Below are 19561 nucleotides of genomic sequence, written 5' to 3'. Positions count from 1 at the left end.
TTTTTTTTTTTTTTTTTTTTGGTGTCACTGTCTACCCTTAACAGTAAATATCTTTGGGAGTGTGACATGGATTTTTTTTTAGAAATGACTACTGTAATGCAATGTGGTAATGAAACGGTGACCTTTATTGAGAACCTTGAAGCCTCGTAACTTGAAGTATTTTTCAATTTTGTTTGTCGAAATACTTCAGTTTTCCAGCTGGATCTGGAATTATCTGTTAAAAACAAAAATAAGAAAAAACCCAATTTATTCACTTCAAAAGCCAAAGTACATTACTAGTAGTCTGGTATTAGTTGCCCATCTCTCGACAAAACTGGATCTGTCCTACCTACTCAATCTCAGTGACCCCCAAATGCAAATAATTTTAATAAATTAACATCTGTACTCCAGTGCCACAAAATTTACTTACAGCTCTTCTCTTGGCCACCAGGCTTTCATGGCATCTTCGGGTTTGATCTAGTTAAATCAAACACATTGAGAGCATGGCTACAGATGTTAATGTATTTGGAAAATCATTTGCTGATTAAATGATGGTATGCTACAACAGCCTGAAAAGAGGGTGCTGTGTTCACTAAGAGGGTAGGCAAATGAAGTTTTGGAGGTCTGGAGTGCAACTTTTTAATCTTAAACTTCAAATTAAAAAAAAAACAAAACCAAAAATGAAGAATTCAAAAATATTATCTTCAATAACTAGAGAATGAATATGCTGAAGAAAAAGTGTTCCTTCTAAGAGTATCATAGCCTTAGAAACTTTAGACTTGAAGTAATATTTCTAATATGATTTGACTTCACATTATGTTACTTTCTATGTTAATGTACAACATATTAAGACAGGCTCTCACTATGGCCTTTAACTCACAATGTAGCCTTGGCCGGTTTTGAATTCAGAGTTCCTCCTGCCTCAACCTCCCGAGTGCTGTGATTACAGGTGTGTGCCACTACACCTGGCTAAAACTGTTGATTTTAGAAGATAATAATCTAAAGATGTTTAAGCAAGTTTCCAAACTGCATTTTGGCCAGAGACTACTTGAGAGATTGTCTATAAATTATACAGCCTCCCTAAAATAGTGTACCTGATTCAATGTTTTCTTTCTTCCTATGACATTTCGATGTTCTTTAAACCAGATTTTCTCTAAGCCTTTTTACTACATATAGGAAGGGTTTGCTTATGATTGTTTTCTTAATCATAAAATCTGAAGAAATTCCATAAAATAAATTTGCTCTTCCAAGTCTCCACTCTGCCTTTTGTTTTTGTCTTTTGGAAGAGTATATTTCTCTGGACACTTCGTTTTAAAATTCACAGCACCAAATCCCATATTCTGTGTTTTCCAGTTTCATATGTTCTTCCTCCAGTTTGGAGAAATGTCTGTATTCCAAGACTACGTGGCAATGTTTACTATACCCATGAAATCGAGACAGTTCTGTGACCAGGAAAGCTTACCCGAAGGTTAGCATATTGCTTTTTGAGCTCTAGCCATGCCCTTAACAGAAAAATCAACATGACTTACTGTTTCACTACCAGGTTTCCAGCCAGCAGGGCAGACTAAAAGGGAAAAAAGTGGACAAAAGAGAGTTTACCAACAGAATTTAGTTTTCCTTCAAGTTATATCTAGATGTCCTCCACAAGCCTCTCGTGGTCACAGGCTTGATGGACTGTGTGATGCTTCAACTGATTCATGATGCAATGCTAGGCTCAAGGGCACTAGTCATCTGGGTAAGATTAAAGCAGCAAAAAGACGCTGGTAAGTTCCCTATTGCTTTTGCTATCATGTGGGCGCCATGAACTGTTTCTCCTCTGCGATGCGCCTTTGCCATGTGCCACCCTGCCCTGGAGCCAGCCAATTATGGACTGAAACCTCCACAAACTGTGAGCTAAAGAAACTCTTTCCTCTTTAACTTTGGGTGTTGGGTATTTTGTCTGAGCAACGAGAGAAAAGTAACACAATTTTTGAACTTTTTGTTTCTACATTAAACTGAAATAGAATGTTAATGGTATTTCCAGACCAACAAGCACCAAGCACTCGACTGTTTTTTTGGTACTAGAAGCTGAACCTAGGGCCTCTGCACTGAGCTACATCCCCTGCAAACACCCCCCCCCTCCTTTTTTATTTAGAGATAGGGTCTTCCCTACATTGCTCAGGCTGGGCTCGAACTTGTAATCTTCCTGCCTCAGCCTCCCACAGTGCTGGGATTATAGGCATGAGTCATTATGCTTGGCTAGTACTTGCCTTCTGTTAGCTTACCTGTTCACACTAGGAAATTTTAGTCATGGAGCTGATTGGCAGGCGGGTAATCTATTTCCATTTTTAACAATTATGCTTAGCTACATTTTTATTTTTGAAATTTTTATTAGCCCATGTTTGCATTCCTCATGGGGAATTGGTGCAGGTGTACCATACAGCTTAATCCTTTTTTCATCCCCTTCCCCTCCCCTCTGCCTCCTTTCCCTCCTTCTCTTGGTCCCCTTCCCTTTTATGAAAGAGCTATCTCCCTGATTCCTATTATCTATGTATTATTTTGCTCCTTTACTTATTTATAGTTACATTTTCAATATGAGAAACTAAGTGGAATTCCTCTCTAAAAAGTTGGAAAGTTTGGTCAACTGGTGAGCTGAAAAGGCACAGCAATGACCCCTGAACTGACACACTTTTCATAAGCTTGTCTGTCTCCCTCCTGTCTTGCAGTGCCTAGGACTGATAACCATGCTCTTCTGTCCACAGACTGTGGGAGGCACCCTGACTCAGGCACTGAGTTACATAGGTTCTATTTGAGCAAAATCTCACTTTTTTCATTTAGCTACTGATAAAACTTAGAGTAAAAGGAGGAATTTATAGATTCCCAGTGTGAAACGGAATAACCACAGGGTTACATTACTTAAAATGCCAAATCGAATAATGTACATGTGCAAATGAAACCTACATCAGTATCATGTGCCATAGTGGCACATTTTAAGTTTACAGAACCATGGTTTCAAAACTGTAGTAGCACAGACTTTTCTCTGAGTTTATCCAAAATGTCTGTGTAAATATTGAGCATTTTTACTTCTTATCCAGGAAGCAGAATAGTGATATACTGTTGAAAGCACTTTAAATAATACTTTGGTTTCCTAAAAGGATCGAATAAATTGAAAACAGTCAAAAGACTTTGGATCCTTCCAAATTATCTTCAGGATAAGAAACCAAATGAATTATGCTGCTATCTCCCCCACTAAGAGGCGGCACGATACCTTCTCCATGTTTGTCGGTGTACTGGAATGCCTGAACCAAACGCAGGGTCTCGTCCACTGATCTGCCCACAGGAAGGTCATTCAGAGTAATCTGTCTCAGGATTCCTTTGTCATCAATAATGAAGAGGCCTCTGTGAAACAAAGAAGGGCAGATGTGAGGCCACTGTTTCTCAGTTAAGACAAGTATTAGTTAATGTGAATCCCTGTACCATCCATCCACATGGAAGGACGCTATACAGAACTAACAGTTCACTCCCTATCTACCAGTACACATGTGTGGACATACAGGAACCTCCTTCTCCATCTACTGTGGGATTTGGGATAACCACTCTTAAAAGGTAGCTTTCAAGTTGATTTTGGCTATGAAATGTACTGTAGCATTTACAGTTGCTTAAGATTATATGACTTGAAAAAAATGATGTGCATATATCTCTTTGGAAATAAAAACAATTTAAAAAAGAAATGGTTCAAATAAGGTTAAAAGAACTAAAAACAGTACTAATTTTAGCCTGTCAACATTCAAATAATTCCACATTTTAAAACTGCCTGTCTTTTTAGTGACATACTTACTCTTTGGGAATTAACCTAGTAATACTTTATGAAAGCAGAAAACCTTAGGGACCTGGCAGGCACAGAGGAGAGAAACCGAGACAGTGCAGCATGATAGAGGATGGGCGGGCCTGAGAACGTGCTGAGTGAAGAGGCTGACAACCACAGTACACCTACTGCAGGCTTCCACTTACATGAAACGCCCACCCTGGGCAGCCGTGCAGCCTCAGGGTACACGAATAGCTGTCTAGGGCTGAGAGGAATAAGGACGGACTGCTAATGGGTGCAGGGCTTCTTTTCAGAGTAATGAAAATGCTCTAAAATTCTGGTGATGGCCGCACAACTCTGTGAATATACTAAAAAGCACTGAACTGTATTCTTTAAATGGGTGAATTGTATGATATATGACTTGTATCTGAATAAAGCTGTTATAAAAACAGGATTTAAAAAACTGACACTTTCACATGAAACATTTAAAGTTACTGGCACTGCAGAGTAAATTAGCAATGTAATTATAAGAAAACCACAACTTAGCTAGGCTAAAACTACTGTTTTTCAAAGAATGATGTTGGCATGTATTAGCTCAAATAACTCAGTGAGAGCAGCTGGTTAAAATATTGCTTTAGGGCCGGGGATTTAGCTCAAAGGCACTGTGCCTGCCTAGCAAGTGCAAGGTCCTGAGTTTGACCCCTGGTACAAAAAAAAAAAAGAAAAAAAAAGAAAAAAAAAGAAAAGAAAAGAAAAAGAAAAAGAAAAAAGATAAAAGAAAAGAAAGAAGGAAAGAAAGAAAGAAAGAAAAAAAACCATTGCTTTGGCTGGGCATGGTGACACCTGTCATCCCTACACTCAGGAGGCTGAGACCGATTATTGCAAGTTCGAGGCCAGCCTAGGCTACATAGCAAACCCTTTCTCAACCCCCGAAAGATATTACTTTAATTTTCTCATTCCAAAGACACAGGTTTTTTAAGTATTATGATAATTATATGTATGTATGTATGATTATTATTAGTTTGGTTTTTTGAGACAGGGTTACACAATGTAGTTCAGGTTGGCCTCAAACTCTTAAGTGACCCTCCTGCCTCTTCTTTCCCAGTGCTGGAATTGCAGGAATGCACCACCATGCCTGGCTCGGCATCTGTCTTTTATCTGTAAAAAGACAGGGTTGGACAAAGACCTCTAAATAACCTTCCAGGTTCAACAATGTAATTTAGATCACCCAGTGGTTATTTTAAAGAATATCTGCAACATTTCTGCCAAGTGGAGCAAATACTTCTTGATCAAAATTTGTATCTTCTAACTTATAAACAACATCCAATTCCAGAGGATTATAAATGTACTTGGGTTTTTCATCATATAAACCACAGAAAAGGACCTCAGAGTGTGGCCTGCGTCCTCTAGATAGACACCGTAGTCCTTTGAGATCTGATGGTTCAGGTCCGAAAGAAGTGGAATTCTTATCGACCCCAGGCCTCCTTGTCTTCGAGGGGTATTAATCCTGTAACACACAAAACACTTTCCTCTGAGAGCTGAGTTTACTGCATGCATTCAAACAGCCAGCAGTCTTTGCATAGGCACCTATGTGAACACATTCAATATATACATTCCTTCTCTAACAACGTCAGGCTAATCACTTACTATTGTCTTTTCCCCATTTAACAATATGTTCATTTCAAGCTCTAAATATTGGTACATAAAACCCATTTTTAATGAATGGAAAAACTGTATTTTACAAATCTCTACTGATAGACAGTAAACTGTTTGCATGGAGACATCCTTTTATTCCCAACTCTGTATGCTTATCTGATTAATTTCTAGATGTGGACTTGACAGATCACGTGATATACACTGCCACAAGTGTAACTTCAGAAATGTGATCAGAAGACAAAGGCTTGAGAGGCAAAGCAATGCAGTGTCTTCAGGAATAGGTGGAGAAAGTTAGTTGCCATCCTCAGAATGAAGTGCTCTGTAAGTTAAGGCCACAGAGCTCGAGGGCTGAGGTCCTAAAAGGAGGGCACCGACACAGTACCAAGAGACCAAGGCAATCCTGTCCCAGATGTCTGTGGGCCCAGTTCCACCACCCTAAGACATAGAAGCCTTGAGTGGTATGAGACCTATCTAGCTGAGAACACAGCCCCAGATTCTCTTGGGAAAGTGATCCCAAATTATCTTGAGATAATCCAGTTTTTCCTACAGACATTTTTTATACCTGGGAAGATTTAGAATCATAGTAGGAAAGGTGATGCAAACAAGCCTAGGTTTAGTATTTTTGGTATTAAGAACTAATCAGTAAATATTTAGATATTAAGTTACTTTTAATTAATGTTCAGGAGATTTTTGTCTAAGTGTTTGAAAAGGTTTGTCTGAAAATTGAGATACTTTCTTTTTCTTGGTGAGGGGGCTGGTACTAGGGATTGGACCCAGGTCTTCTACATTGAGCCTACATTCCCAGCCCTCTTCATACTTTTTATTTATTTTTACATTGTTTTTTTTATGAGTACATATTTGTACTATGTAATGATCACATTCCTCATGGAATTCCTCTTATTTTCTTATCCTCTCTCTCCATCTCTTGGTCCCTTTTCCATATGCAAAAGATCTATTTAGCTATTTCTTCTTCTCTACCTTTTATTTAGCTCTCTCTCTCCCTATATATACATTTTTTGCTTTTTTGAGACAGGGTCTCACTATGTAGTCCAGGCTGGCCTCAAACTCAGGCGATCTTTCTGCCTCAGCCTCCAAGTGCTGGGACTATGGGCATGTGCCACTACACCCAGCTTGCCGCTGGTATTTTGATTGTCACTGCATTCATTCTGTTTGTAAATTTTGGGAGTGTAGCCATTTTGACAATATTTGTTCTGCCTATGCAGGAACAGGGGATATCTTTCCATTTTCTGCTGTCTTCATTTTTTTTTTGTGTGTGGAGTAGTTTTGGTTGTAGAGGTCTTTCATTTTCTTGGTTAGGTTAATTTCAAAGTATAGTCAAACCTTGGATTATGAGTAACTTTTTCTGCGAGTGTTCCAGAAGTTGAGTACATATTTCTAATAAACTTTACCTTGATAAATGAGTCATGTATTACAATAAGAGTAGTACGGCACACTGAAAGTCATATGATCACAACTGGTTCTTCTCTCTGTTTTTTTTGAGACAGGGTCTCACTACATAGATTAGCCTTGAATTCACAACGTAGTCCAGCTTGGCCTCGAACTTGCAGTGATCCTCCTGCCTCAGCCTCCCAAGTGTTAGGATGACAGGTGTGTATCACCATGCCTGGCTTCTTGCTGCTTTGATATACAGGTGCTTTGGATTATGAATGGAACAAATTTTTCTTGTAAACCAAATTTTTACTTCGTCTTGAAGCTATTGTGAAAGATAGTATTTTCCTAATTTCTTTCTTAGTGAGTTTATTTTTATTGTTTGAGACAGGGTCTTGATTTGTAATTCAGGCTGGCCTTGAACCTATGATATAGCCAAGGCTGGCCTTAAATTTACAGCAATCCTCCTGCTTCAGCCTTCTGAGTGTTGGGATTACAGGTGTGTGCCACGCCTGGCCTGGTGAGTTTATTACTCAAGTACAGGAATGGTATTGATTTTTGTGTGTTGATTTTGCATTCTGTTACCATACTGTTATGACTTGTGCCTAGATGTTCCCCCAAGGCCCCATGCAGTCATGGGTGGGGGGCACTTTTCAGAAGTGGCTGAATCTAGAGTGTGTGGTGCTGGGATCAAGGGTGTGTGATTATTAAATCACTGACTGGATAGCTATGGCTAGGATTAAGGGTGTGAGTGCTACGCCTGCCCTAGGGCAGGTAGCCTGCATACAATATAAGGGACAGAAAGAGGCTTGTCTTGTCCCTTGCTTGCTTTGCTACTTTCTGCCTGCCATGCCACCCTGCCTTGGAGCCAGCTATGTACTGAAACCTCTACAAACCATGAGCGAAATAAACCTCTCCTCCCTTAACTGTAGGCGTTGGGTATTTTGTCTCAGCAACAAGAAAAGGAACTAAAACAGAATTTGGTACCAGAGAAGCAGGGTCGTTGCTCTGCCTGTACCTAACTGTGTGGTTTAGGAGCCTTTGGAACTCTCTTGTGGGAAGGGGAAGAGTTAGGAAAGGTTTGAAGATGCCTGCTGAAAAAGTAGAACTGGAAGGCCTTAGGCTGTACTTGAGAGATTCTGGTCAGAGCATAGACCAGAAGGCTGATAGAAATCCTGTTAGTCAAGACCAGGCAGGCTCAGGAGGTATCTGCTGGGAAGGACTGCACTGTCCGTTGGACTCTAATGTGTGTTATACCTTGGCATAGAGTTTGTCTGCACTTTGCTCATGTCCAGAGACTTTGCCTGAGACTGAGATTAAAGGTGGCAGACTAATTAATCTTGTAGAAGAATTTCAAGGCAGTCTAATGTTGAGGTGTTGGCATGGCTACTGTTGGGGGCTTTTAGCCAGATTTATGTTGACAAGAGCAAAGAGCCCAGGAGAATGATTTAAAACATTTTGAGTTTGGCCAAAGAGGAAGTTTCAGTAAAGAGGCAGCCTGCCAAGATGTAACAGAGATCTTGATTGCTGAGACGGAACCAGGGAATAGAAAAGATGGCCTGAGGGTATCACAAGAAGTAGCAGGACTCCACTCCCTACAGCCTCAAAATTGCAAAAGTGAAAGACTTTGTTTTGAGAAGAAAGCTTCACAGCACCATGTTCCATTCTTCCTTCGGATTTGGGTCATAGGCACTGGATCTTTACAGCCAAGAGGGAAGGAAGCCTGGCTACTATTTCAGCTGGTGGCAGACCTTGGCCTCATCCACATAGTGCTGGTTTTAGGTGCATGCAGAATGTAAGAGTTGTGAAGTCAGGAAGGCTTGCATCCAGATTTCAGAAGGCTTGGGAGGCCAGGCAGTGTGTCCCTGACAGGGCAATGTGTGAAGGTAAAGGAGCAGGAGAAACCCCAGACATCTGGAGAAGCCAGGAACGTGGATTATTTGAGGAAAGCTGCAAAGAATGAACAGATCTGGCCCAAGAGAGGTTATGGGAGATACAATCGCCCATTGTGCTATAGGGGCAGAGACATCAAGCCCTTTCAAGTTCATATCTTGCCACAGATTGCCTCAGATGCTGGACACGAACTGTAGGATTTAATGTTTGCCCTGCTGTATTTTGATCTTGCTTTGTTCCTATTCCTTGCTATCCCTGTTTGCAACTTTCGATGGCAATGTCTATCTTGTGCCATTGACTGTTGGAAGTATAACTTTCTTTTCATTTTACAGGGGCTTGCAGCTAAGACTTTGCCTTACATTTGAGAAGAGACTCTGGACTTGGACTTTTCAGCAATGCTGAAACTGTTAGACTTTGGGCAACTCTTAGAGATGAACTAAATGACTTTTACATAAAAGGATGTGAGTGAGTCCTTGGGTGGGGCAGGGGTGGAATGTTATGGTTTGTTTCTAGATATCCCCCTAGAGCCTCATGCAGTCATGGGTGGGGGGCACTTTTCAGAGGTGACTCTAGAGTGTGTGGTGCTGGGATCAAGGGTGCATGATTATTAAATCAGTCCACTGATTGGTTTGGCCTAGTTCTGGCTAGGATTAAGGGTGTGAGTGCTACACCTATCCTAGAGTGGGTAGCCTGCATACAATATAAGGGACAGAAGGAAGTTTGTCTTGTCCCTTGCTTTGCTACCTTTTGCCCACCATGAACTGCTCCTTGTATTTGATGCTTGTCTGCTATGCTGCCCTGCCTTGGAGCTAGCTGACTATGGACTGAAACCTCCACAGACTGTGAGTCAAGTAAACCTTTCCTCCCTTAACTATGAACATTGGGTATTTTTATCAGTAAGAAAGGTAACTAAAACACCTACTAAATTTGTTTTTTCATTCTAGGAGTCTTTTAGGGGAATGTTTTGGGCCTTGTAAAGAGAGGACCATGTCATTTGGAAATAATGAAAATTTAACTTTTTCCTTTCCTATACATATCCCTTTTATTTCTTTTTCTTGTCTGATTGCTGTGGGGCTGTTTTGAGAACTATATTGAACAGGAGTGGTGGTTTTGTTCCTGATTTTAGAGGGAAAGCTTTTAGCTTCTCCCCATTTAATGATATCGACAGCAGGTTTGCCATAAATGGTTTATCAGATTGAGATAAGGTCCTTGTACATCTGTTTTCTTCAGAGTTTTTGTCATGAATGGATGCTGGGTTTCATCAAAGGCCTTTTCTGCATCTATTGAGATGATCATGTGATTTTTATCCTTCTTTCTGTGATTAATTACAGTTATTGATTTGTATATGTTGAAGCATTTCTTCATCCATGGGGTGAATCCTACTTGGTCGTGATATATGACCTTTTTGATGATTTGCTGCATTGTTTGTCAGTATCTCATTGAAGATTTTTGTGTCTATATTCATTAAGGAGAGTGGGCTGTATTTTTGTTTGTGTCCTTTTCTGGTTTTGGAATCAGGGAATCCAGGAATGGCTTTGTGAGTACTTCTCTTTTGATTTCATTAGAGTTTAAGGAGTATTGGGGTTAGGTCATCCTTAAATTCTTTTTGAGATAGGATCTTGCTAAAATGCTAAGTTGCCCAGGCTGGGCTTGAACTCAAGATCCTCTTAACTTAGCCTACCGAAGTGCTGGCATTATAGGCATGCACCACCACGTCAGCTGAAAACTGAGAAAAGGGAATTCTTTTTTTGTGTAGTGCTTGGGCTTGAACCCTGGGGCCTTGTGTCTGCCAGAGAAGTGCTATACTACTGAGCTACATCCCCTATCCAGTAATTAATTTAAGGAAAGATAATGAAATTATAGCCCCTAACGAATTATAAGTTTTTAAATTTTGTACCAGGTATTGAACTCAGGACCTTGCACTCGCAAGGCAGGCGTGGTGCCACTGAGCTAAATCCCTGGCCCCAATTAAAATTGTTCATATATACTCATATATGTGTACATGTATATGTAATTATATGTGGAGAAAAACTTGTTTTGAATTTGTAACTTTTGTGAATTGAACCTTAAACTTTAAATCCAGAAGAATTTTGAATGATCTCTATTACACACAAAATTAGAAGCAAAAAAACTACTCACACATACATGCATGTTTTAAACTTTGAGACATGTTGCTGAACTGCTCTCTTGAAATGCCATTCTTCACACTTTTGCCAATAAATATTCAATGTAGTTTATCAATTTAACAAAATTAAAAAAATATTTACAGGTACATATTTGCAGTATATGATTAAATTCATTGTGGGAAGTTGGTACATGTACATAACATGTACATAACATGTAATTCTTTTTCCTTCCTCTTCAATCTTTCAAATCTTGGCCAATTAGACAGTGACAAATGGCCTCTTTTGCCATTCTGATTTGCAATTCTTTGTAAGTGGGTGGAAAAATTTTTTCATGACTAATGAATTTAAAATAATTACTTTTTAAAAATTACTTTTTGAAAAGTATAAAAGGTATTATGATTTTAACTTACTAATACCCAAGAACTGCACAGAAGAAAAATGGCGTATTTTAGGTGCCAGGGATTTAGCTCAGTGGCACAGCACCTGCCTGGCAAGCGCCAGATCCTGAGCTTGATCCCCAGTACCTCCCCCGCAAAAAGGTATACTTTAAAGATTTTCTCCTCCAGATAAATGTTACTCAAATGTTCATAACAAAGTAATAACACAATCTAGTAGTTTTTGCTATGGAAATCACATCCATTATATTTAACTTTTCCCAATTTTGAAAGGATGGATACAATTCTGAAGCATTTTTACCATAACTACATTGAATTATCAGCTCACTGTATCGCTCTCAGATAAATCTATTCCCCAAATGTCTGATACATGGTGTTATCATGTTTATCTGCACATGACTTAGAAGGAAATACATTCATTTTTTGCTACAAATTTAAGTATAAAATACTGACCAGGCCAAATGGGTGAACTGTGAATCAACAGAGCATGCTACCACTTCAGTATTTATGGATCTGAATTCTTCAATTCTGTCACCAAAAGCGATAATTTCAGTTGGACACACAAATGTGCTGAAAGGTAAAAAAAAAATTCAGTATTCTCAAATAAGAATGTTCAAATAACTTAATTTTTGCAAACACTTTTAGTATATAAAAATGGACCTCAAGGACAATTTTATATATGGGCCTTCTTTGTCTTAAAAGACTGTCATTTGGGCTGGGATTTAGCTCAGTGGTTCTGCTGCTTGAAAGTGCAAGGACCTGAGTTCAATCCCCAGTGCAAAAAAAAACAAAAGCAAAAACAAAACAAAAAAGACTATCATTTGATCAAATATTTAATAAATACATATTACAGAGTTCCCAATTATATCTCAATAACTCAGTGGTCAACCAATATTCTCTTCTCTCTTATAGGAGCATTCCAATTTTATTAACGCTTTGTGGTCTTTTTCACTAGTACATGTTTGTAGTACATAATAATGATTATATGTTGGTATATGTATATAACATATCTTAATTCTTTTTACTTCCTCTTCCCCTCTCATCCTGATTAGCTTTATAGCTTTCAAGGAATCTATACAAATTTTACATCATTTCTCTATTGTTTTATATATTCCTATACTACCATCTGAAGTAAAAGTTGTATTTTTTTGGCTTGTTTTGAGACAGTATTTTAGTAGCCTAGGCTAGCCAAGGATCATGGTGATCCTCTTGCCTCAGCCTCCCGAGTGCTGGGATCACAGGTGTGTGCTAACTGCATTTTGTAGATTAGGCGGTGTTCTCCTAGAACCCCCACCCCTCCAATATAGGTCCTCTCCCACCCTGTGCAGCAGGAGTTTTACACCTTAACACCATCATGCTGTCAGAAGTACATGTTTAGCAACTATTACCTAGGGCAGTATTTTTCATCTTCTGGTAGGGACTCCTTAAACTGAGTTCCAAGGAACACTTTAAAAAAGTAAAAACTTTTAACCCTACCGGTATAGCTAAGTGTCTAGCAAGCATGGATCTTCCTGATGAGGGTGGGATTGTTTTCTGTTGAACAGCTTGTGCTGGAATCCTAATTGTCCATCAGGCAGGTTTCTTTCTCTCCTCTCCTCCCTTCCCATTCCCTTTCTTCTTTCTTGCACTGGGGATTAAGTCCAGGGAGCACAACTGCATAGACTTGAAGTATAAAGTAGTGAGACTGAGGTCAATGGGTTATACTCTGAAATACATGGTAGATGTTATCCTTTTTCCTCAGTAAGATTTTTTTGGGGGGTACCAGGGATTGAACTTACAACTTGCACTTGCAAGGCAGGTGGTGGCACTGTTGAGCTAAATCCCCAGCCCCTCAGTAAGATTTTTTTTATTAGTAATTTTAATTGAAATGTTTGATAGTTGAAACCTTTGTGGCCTTAGGACTATGGACTTTATTTTTTTTTTTTTTAGACAAGGTCTCACTACACAGTTCAGACTGGCCTTGAACTCACTATGCAGCTCAGGCTGGCCTCAAACTCAAGGTGAACCTCCTGTCTCAGCCTCCCAAGTGCTAGGATTACAGACATGTATCACCATACCCTGCTTGTGGACATCTTTCTTTAACTGCCTCCCTGCTTCCTTTTTGTTTCTGCTTCTCTAATCATTCCAAGGGTTTCTCTACTTACCCCTCTTTCTCATCCCAATCCCCAACCCTGGGCAATTCTAAGATTTCTTCTCTTATCTCTTACTCTGTCCTCAGATTCTTCCCATCTGCTAACTTCATCCGAGTTTGATCCCCCGTATCAAAAACAAAAGCAACAACAACAAAAAAACTATCTTTCTGAATTCCTTATTTCAGCTTGCCTTTTTGAAGAACCGACAGTTGAATAGAAATTTCTTACTATTTGATGTTCCTGAATAATGAATGATAGAAGACAGAGGTTTTACTAGCTGCTGTATTTACATGTATTACTTACAAATCAAGTGGGTAGAAGAAAAAAACCAAGTATTTCCCACGATAATCAGTTAATTTCAGCTCCTTGAATTCTCCATTTATCACAGCTGTACCTTCCCAATAAGGTGCTGGCTTGGAAACTAAGAAAGAAAAAGACATGGTGTTCTGTAATAATGCGAAAGTTGATAATGGCACGAGGTTATCTTTTTTTTTTTGATGGTGGAAGGGACTGAACCCAGGGCCTTGTGCATGCTAGGCAAGTGAGCTACCACTAGAGCTACATCCCCACACCTTGCTGGCAGGCTGGTGAAGCTCAAAGACTTCTCAGAACTTAAGTGTTACTGAATTCATAAAGTAAAATACTATACACAGAATTATGGGAACCAGTGCAACCATCAAAATATAAAAACCTAAATTAGTGATACAGCACTACATGTTCTTTTATCAATCCTTTAAAGCTACAGGATCTAGCAGTGATCTAATGACTTATTTCAAATAACGATGAGTAGAAACGATGTTTCAGGACACCTGCTGTAACTTCGTTATCACGAAGGTATCTGTGATTGTATTCGCAACAGACACAAGGGAGAGCTGCTGAAGAAGCTAGCAGAGTTGTGGCCGAATGTCCGTAATAGGAGGACATGCTCAATTTCACCTGGGGTGAAATCACCTTCTTTTCTATCCAGGCTCACTCCCTGCACTCCACGCCTGCAGGAAACCTGTTGGATATTTCACTATAACCCCCACAACCACCAAGTTATCAACTTCTACATTTCAAATAATTAGCTTTTCATGGTAGTTTTCTGGAAGTACTAATTGTTTGTCCAATTTCTTACCTACACAGGGGAGGACCTGCCAAAGACAGGATACCCCATACGAGGAAGAAATGCAAAAATGCACTAGTCCATGGGATCATTTTCCTAGAGGGCTTAGAAAAAAAGAAGCCCCTTGAACAGGTTTCAAATGACCTAATGGAATCTGAATAGTTAGTGCTGCTCTCTAGTAAAGACATAATGTAAGTGTAGCCAATACCCTTTGATAATATAGCTTCATGCTGTTAATGCATTTATAACTTTGAGAACCATCACATACACTGAAGTCAATACTTGCTTCCAAGTTTGACTAAAATTACTAGAAAATAACACCTATACTTCTGTATGACAGCCAGCCTTTGTGGTCACTCTGAAAAGAGACAAACTGAGGATGAATTTCTCTGTGAAGCTAATATATAACATGTGATTACTTGAGCCAGCAGCCTAACTCATAAATAAAGCTGATCTGATTAGGTAAAGGCCAGAGGCAGCCTTAGACAGGATATATGCTTAAATGCTACTCAAGAGGTTATGATAATTCTAACAATCTGTGACAATGACAGTCCTTAAAGATTTGAGCATGTTGGGAAAACTATATCAGAAAAATAGATTTTATTCAGAAAATTAACTTTGGAGATTTTGGTTTTTAAGAATTAAATGCTACTCAAGAGGTTATGATAATTCTAATGATCTGCGACAATGACAGTCCTTAAAGATTTGAGCATATTGGGAAAACTATATCAGAAAAATAGATTTTATTCAAAAAATTAACTTCGGAGATTTTGGTTTTTAAGAATTGCAGTTACTTTGCTAAGATCTATAAATAGAATTCCCAAAGCAATCTGTAATCTATTAAAAAGTAAACAAGAATTGTCCTGAATATAAATTATAAAATTAACACAGATTCTGTTAAATGCAGAGATGCAGAGAATAATATTTAAATCCCTTTATAATACCTACCGATTTAACAGTTTTTTGTTTTTGTTTTTGAGGCAGAGTCTCACTATGTAAGCCAGGCTGGCCTGGAACTCAGCAATCCTGCTGCCTCAGCCTCCCAAGTGCTGGAACCACACCCAGCATTAACAAATGATGAATACTTTCATGTTTTCTAGTCTTTTTTTAAACGCCCAAGATTATGTCCCTGCCCCCAATTTATTTTTTTCTTCTATTTTCTTAGAGGAAATGGCAAAGTATCAAGTTTTTCATGTTACTAAAGACGATTTGAAAATTTGGTCTTAATGGCTTTATAATATCTCATTTTATGAATAAAAGTCCATGTATCCCTAATTTTACATGAGTCTACAAATGACACAGATGTAGCAAGTACATAAAATCTGAAAAAGTTTTCTGATAAAGGGAAAGCTATTATTATTTGCTTCCATAAGCAACTTTGGAGTGAATTTCTTTCCAAGGGGAAGTAAACACACAATCAGGAAAGAATTAATTGGCTGATGTATTTCAAAATATTTTCCCAGGCAAATGAAACCAATGGGACTGGGGAATAGTGATTTTTGAAAGCGCAAGACTGCTTTCTAAATACAAAAATCTAAATGTAGTTAACTTGCAGTATGAAAGATGTTTACGAAGGCAAACAGGTTTTTTTCCTTTATCATTCCCACTTCACTCTAACTCAAAACAATACTCTTATCTCTGGGGAATCATAATGGTAAAGCATTACTTTTTTCTTTAAATACTGGCACAGAACATGCCCTGACCACCACAAAAGCCAAGCACACATCTACCGAATGTCAAATGACCTGTAGGAAAAGTAGCTTATGCAAAAGCAAGCAAAGGATGGCCTTTTATTTGTATCCTTTTCTGGTCAGTTCTTTTTGGCTACCTTAACATCCAGATGCAGGGGTCCACAACTTTCTTATTATCTGCTTAGTCTGACGTGTCCTCCTGCAAGTGGCCATAAGCTTTGTACACTGGACAGAAATGCAAATAATCCAAAGCCCAACTGGCAGGACACAAATAAGCCACGAGATTTATCATCAACCCAAATGTGCTAGCTTTCAGCCTCCTTCCTCCTCCCTCCAAAGTACACTCTATAAACGATTTGTGCAAACATACAAAAAATATCAATGACCTATACAGCTTTTAGGAAAAATGGCTTATAAAAGTCTTTATAAAATGCAACAACAAAAAAGGAAAAATGAAATATTTGACCTGAACGCTCTGTTTCATCACTTTTCTGTTTGATCAAACTTTCTGTGAATCATTATTCAACCATTCAATGCATGCTTCCCCGAAAGAGTACGGGATTAGAGACAGGACGTGCCGCAAGTCACTTCACGATGCTTGAGGAAGTTGTTTCCGTTTGCACAACACCCTCAGTGCCTGCAAGCCCAGGGCTTGGGCCACTTTCTTTCCCTCATCTGTGGCTTTTGGGGTAACCACTAACTCTTCCAAAATCTGTTCAGTAGAAGCCATCCTTTTCTTCACAACTGGAACCTCCCACCCCCACCCTCCAGCCCACTAGAAGAAGCAGACGGACTCGGGCCAGGAGGCAGCCGAGGGAGTGCCGCCCAACCCCAGCCCCCCTACCTCCACAGCCCCCGGAGCAATGTCCACGTGTCTTCGGCTCCCCCCACCCCGCAGGGCACCACCTACTCTTGGCTTTGCTTAAGTGCAGGGAGTGGTCTGCAACCGACACCCGGGACACCTCCCCGGGGTACACTTGTCCACCCGCGTAGAAGTGGCACTCGTCTTCGCGGGCCCGGGGCCTCTCTGTCTCCAAGCCCCGCAGAGCCCCGATCTGCAGCAGGAACAGCAGCAGCAGCGGCAGCAGCTTTCGGCTCCAGCTTGGGGTCGGAGTCATTTCGGCTTGTAGCCGCTGTGGAGCCTGCATGACCACGCGAGCGCAGACGCGTCCCTCGTTGCGCGCGCGGTTTCTCCCGCAGTATAATGGCTGCTGGGAGGTAATTCTACATTTAATTCGTTACATAAAAAGTATGATAAAAGCCAGAAAATTCTCTGTGCTTGAAATTATCCCCTGAAATTCTGCCGCTGCACATCCCATAAAAAGTTATTCTGCTCATACTGATGAATGAAGCCAGGATTCCTTTCCACACTGTATCTCATTAATGAGCAGTTGACATTTTGATGTTTCTACTGCGCCTGCGCCTGCGCCTTGGGGCGGACTTCGGCGGATTTGCCGAGTTCTGGAAAGGCATCCTCAAAATCCCCTGCAGCGGTCCTCTAGTTTTAGATGTCCTTCCACGCCCATCTCTTTCACAAAGCCCCTTCCCACTATCCACTTAAAACCAAACCAAAGTGGGCGTGGTGGTGCACATTTGTAATCCCAGCACTCTAGGAGTCTGGGACTGGATGATGGAAAGTTCCTGTTTCAAAATAAAAAATAAAAAAAGGACTGGGATGTAGCTCAGTGTGAAGGCCCCAAGTTCAATTCCCAGTACCCAGAACACAACAGAACTGAAACTAAGCAAATACGCTGGCTCAAAAAAATACGGCATATTTTCTCTCGTATAATCTAAAAAAGTTTTAAAAAGATAGCATGAAAGCAAAAGGGAAATAGAAAAGGAGGGGCATCAAAGAGAAGAGTAAGGAAGGTAATGGAGAGGTGGTCAAAGGCTACAAAGATTCAGATAGGAAGAATACATTTGAGAATTCTAATAGATATTTTACTATAATTTCCCCTTTTAGTAGTGCGAACAGTGGCATGTCCCTTCTCTGTAGTTGCAGCTCTTTTAAATCTAGGGAAAAGTTAAAACACAACGATAGGCAGTTTTGGGAGACATTTAAAAAAAAATCAAGACTTGTAAAGGTCCCAGAAAACTCCTCTCCCAGTACAGTGTTGTTCCATTTTGAGACAATTATCCTATCACCCATCCTAGGCCTTCTCCGACCTCCAAAACCTCCATGCAACCCCACTTTCCCCTTTCATTTTGCGCCTGCGCCTTGGGTTATTATGAAGCTTCCGGTCCTCAATTGGATGTGCTCCTCCTCCCATACCTTTCCCACAAAGCTTTGCGCGAGACTGGCTTCCTGCCATTGAAGCGATCCACTTCCGGCCTCTGTCCCTGTCCAATGTTAGACCCTCTTATCCGACAAAGCCGCCCCATTGCATGCTATTGTGCCCCAAAGCTTAATGGCTTGCATTCTATTCCTCTAGTAAACATTTATTCTTTTTTTCTGTGTAAGCAGTGTCATAATTGTTCTCATATGTTATAACCTTACTCCTATGATAACCCTTTGAGACAGAAAATCTATCCTTTCCAAACATTGCTCGCCCTGCTTCTTCCCACTATGCTCTGCTTTCTGCTTCCTGTTTCCTGCTTCCTGTGGGCAAAGGATAAAGCCAGCTCTCTTGTGCTGAGGGGAGGAAAAACACGTCCTTACCCATAACATTTTCCTGCAGCTCTTCGCTTTCTGGAGGTGTATAGGTAGGAGGAGGCCTCTGACGAGGTGGCTCTCGCTCCCATTCTTCTCCTTCCCTGGCTTCTTGTTCCACGTAGAAGGGGAATGGGACCCGAGAGGCTCGGGACCCCCTCAAGCCTACGCCTCGTGGTCGGCTTCGGTGATCCATGGTGACTGCTCAATAAACAGCTACCAACCTAAATTCTGGGCCCTGAACTGGGCCTCTGAGATTGACCTTGGGAAAGGAAGCGTGGGGAGAGCGTTATGCCTCTGTCTGTTTGCCCTGGGGTCGAGCTGAGATGCCCCAGTTGGTAGCAGGGACTGCTTACCAAGTGGGCCCCAGGGTACCTCCTGCCCACTGGGGAGAGGGACCAAGTTGGCCAGCTCCCTGGCACCAACTCTGTGTCCCTCAGTCCCACTGCCTTGGCAGCTGACGTTATGAGTGGCAGTTGTTTTCAGCCAATGAAATTTGTGCAGCCTTTGTGATGTCACAGTAACATCCAGCAGGGGGGCTGGTTTGGGGCGGGAGCCCTGCCCTCTGGGCACTTGCCCTCCATCTGGTGTCATGTACCCACGTTAATAACAAAAACTGTCACACACAGAGGAGTGCTCTTTAAACCCAGGGTGTACCTTAGACACTCCTGGGGAGTTAAGAAACAATCAAAGGCACGGACCACAACTCCACAGGTCCTTGGGTATCGCTAGTTTCATAAATAGGCAAATACGGTTAAGAA

General features: G+C 40.5%; 1 protein-coding gene across 3 annotated transcripts; it reads right to left on the bottom strand.

The window, feature by feature from the left end:
- Window positions 1-88: 88 nt before the first annotated feature.
- Prdx4 (peroxiredoxin 4) lies at window positions 89-19249 on the bottom strand. 3 transcript variants are annotated; one of them, XM_019205003.2, is made up of 8 exons: window positions 19157-19249; window positions 18810-19062; window positions 13658-13775; window positions 11676-11792; window positions 5148-5270; window positions 3227-3357; window positions 1509-1543; window positions 89-214 (listed from the first exon to the last, which is right to left on the bottom strand). In XM_019205003.2, exons 2-8 carry the CDS (start codon window positions 18994-18996, stop codon window positions 164-166), a joined length of 762 nt encoding a protein of 253 aa, XP_019060548.1. In that variant the 5' UTR covers window positions 18997-19062; window positions 19157-19249; the 3' UTR covers window positions 89-163. The 3 variants fall into 3 exon arrangements, with proteins under 3 accessions (XP_019060548.1, XP_010605439.1, XP_010605440.1); XM_010607138.1 differs by lacking the exons at window positions 18810-19062; window positions 19157-19249 and adding exons at window positions 410-456; window positions 17061-17342 and having other exon boundaries at window positions 196-214; XM_010607137.3 differs by lacking the exons at window positions 18810-19062; window positions 19157-19249 and adding an exon at window positions 17061-17342 and having other exon boundaries at window positions 90-214.
- Between the last annotated feature and the right edge of the window lie 312 nt (window positions 19250-19561).

The sequence above is a fragment of the Fukomys damarensis genome, unplaced genomic scaffold, assembly GCF_012274545.1.
Source record: "Fukomys damarensis isolate Sample0158 unplaced genomic scaffold, DMR_v1.0_HiC HiC_scaffold_39, whole genome shotgun sequence".
Lineage (NCBI taxonomy): Eukaryota > Metazoa > Chordata > Mammalia > Rodentia > Bathyergidae > Fukomys > Fukomys damarensis.
This window is presented reverse-complemented; position numbering and strand designations above follow the sequence as displayed.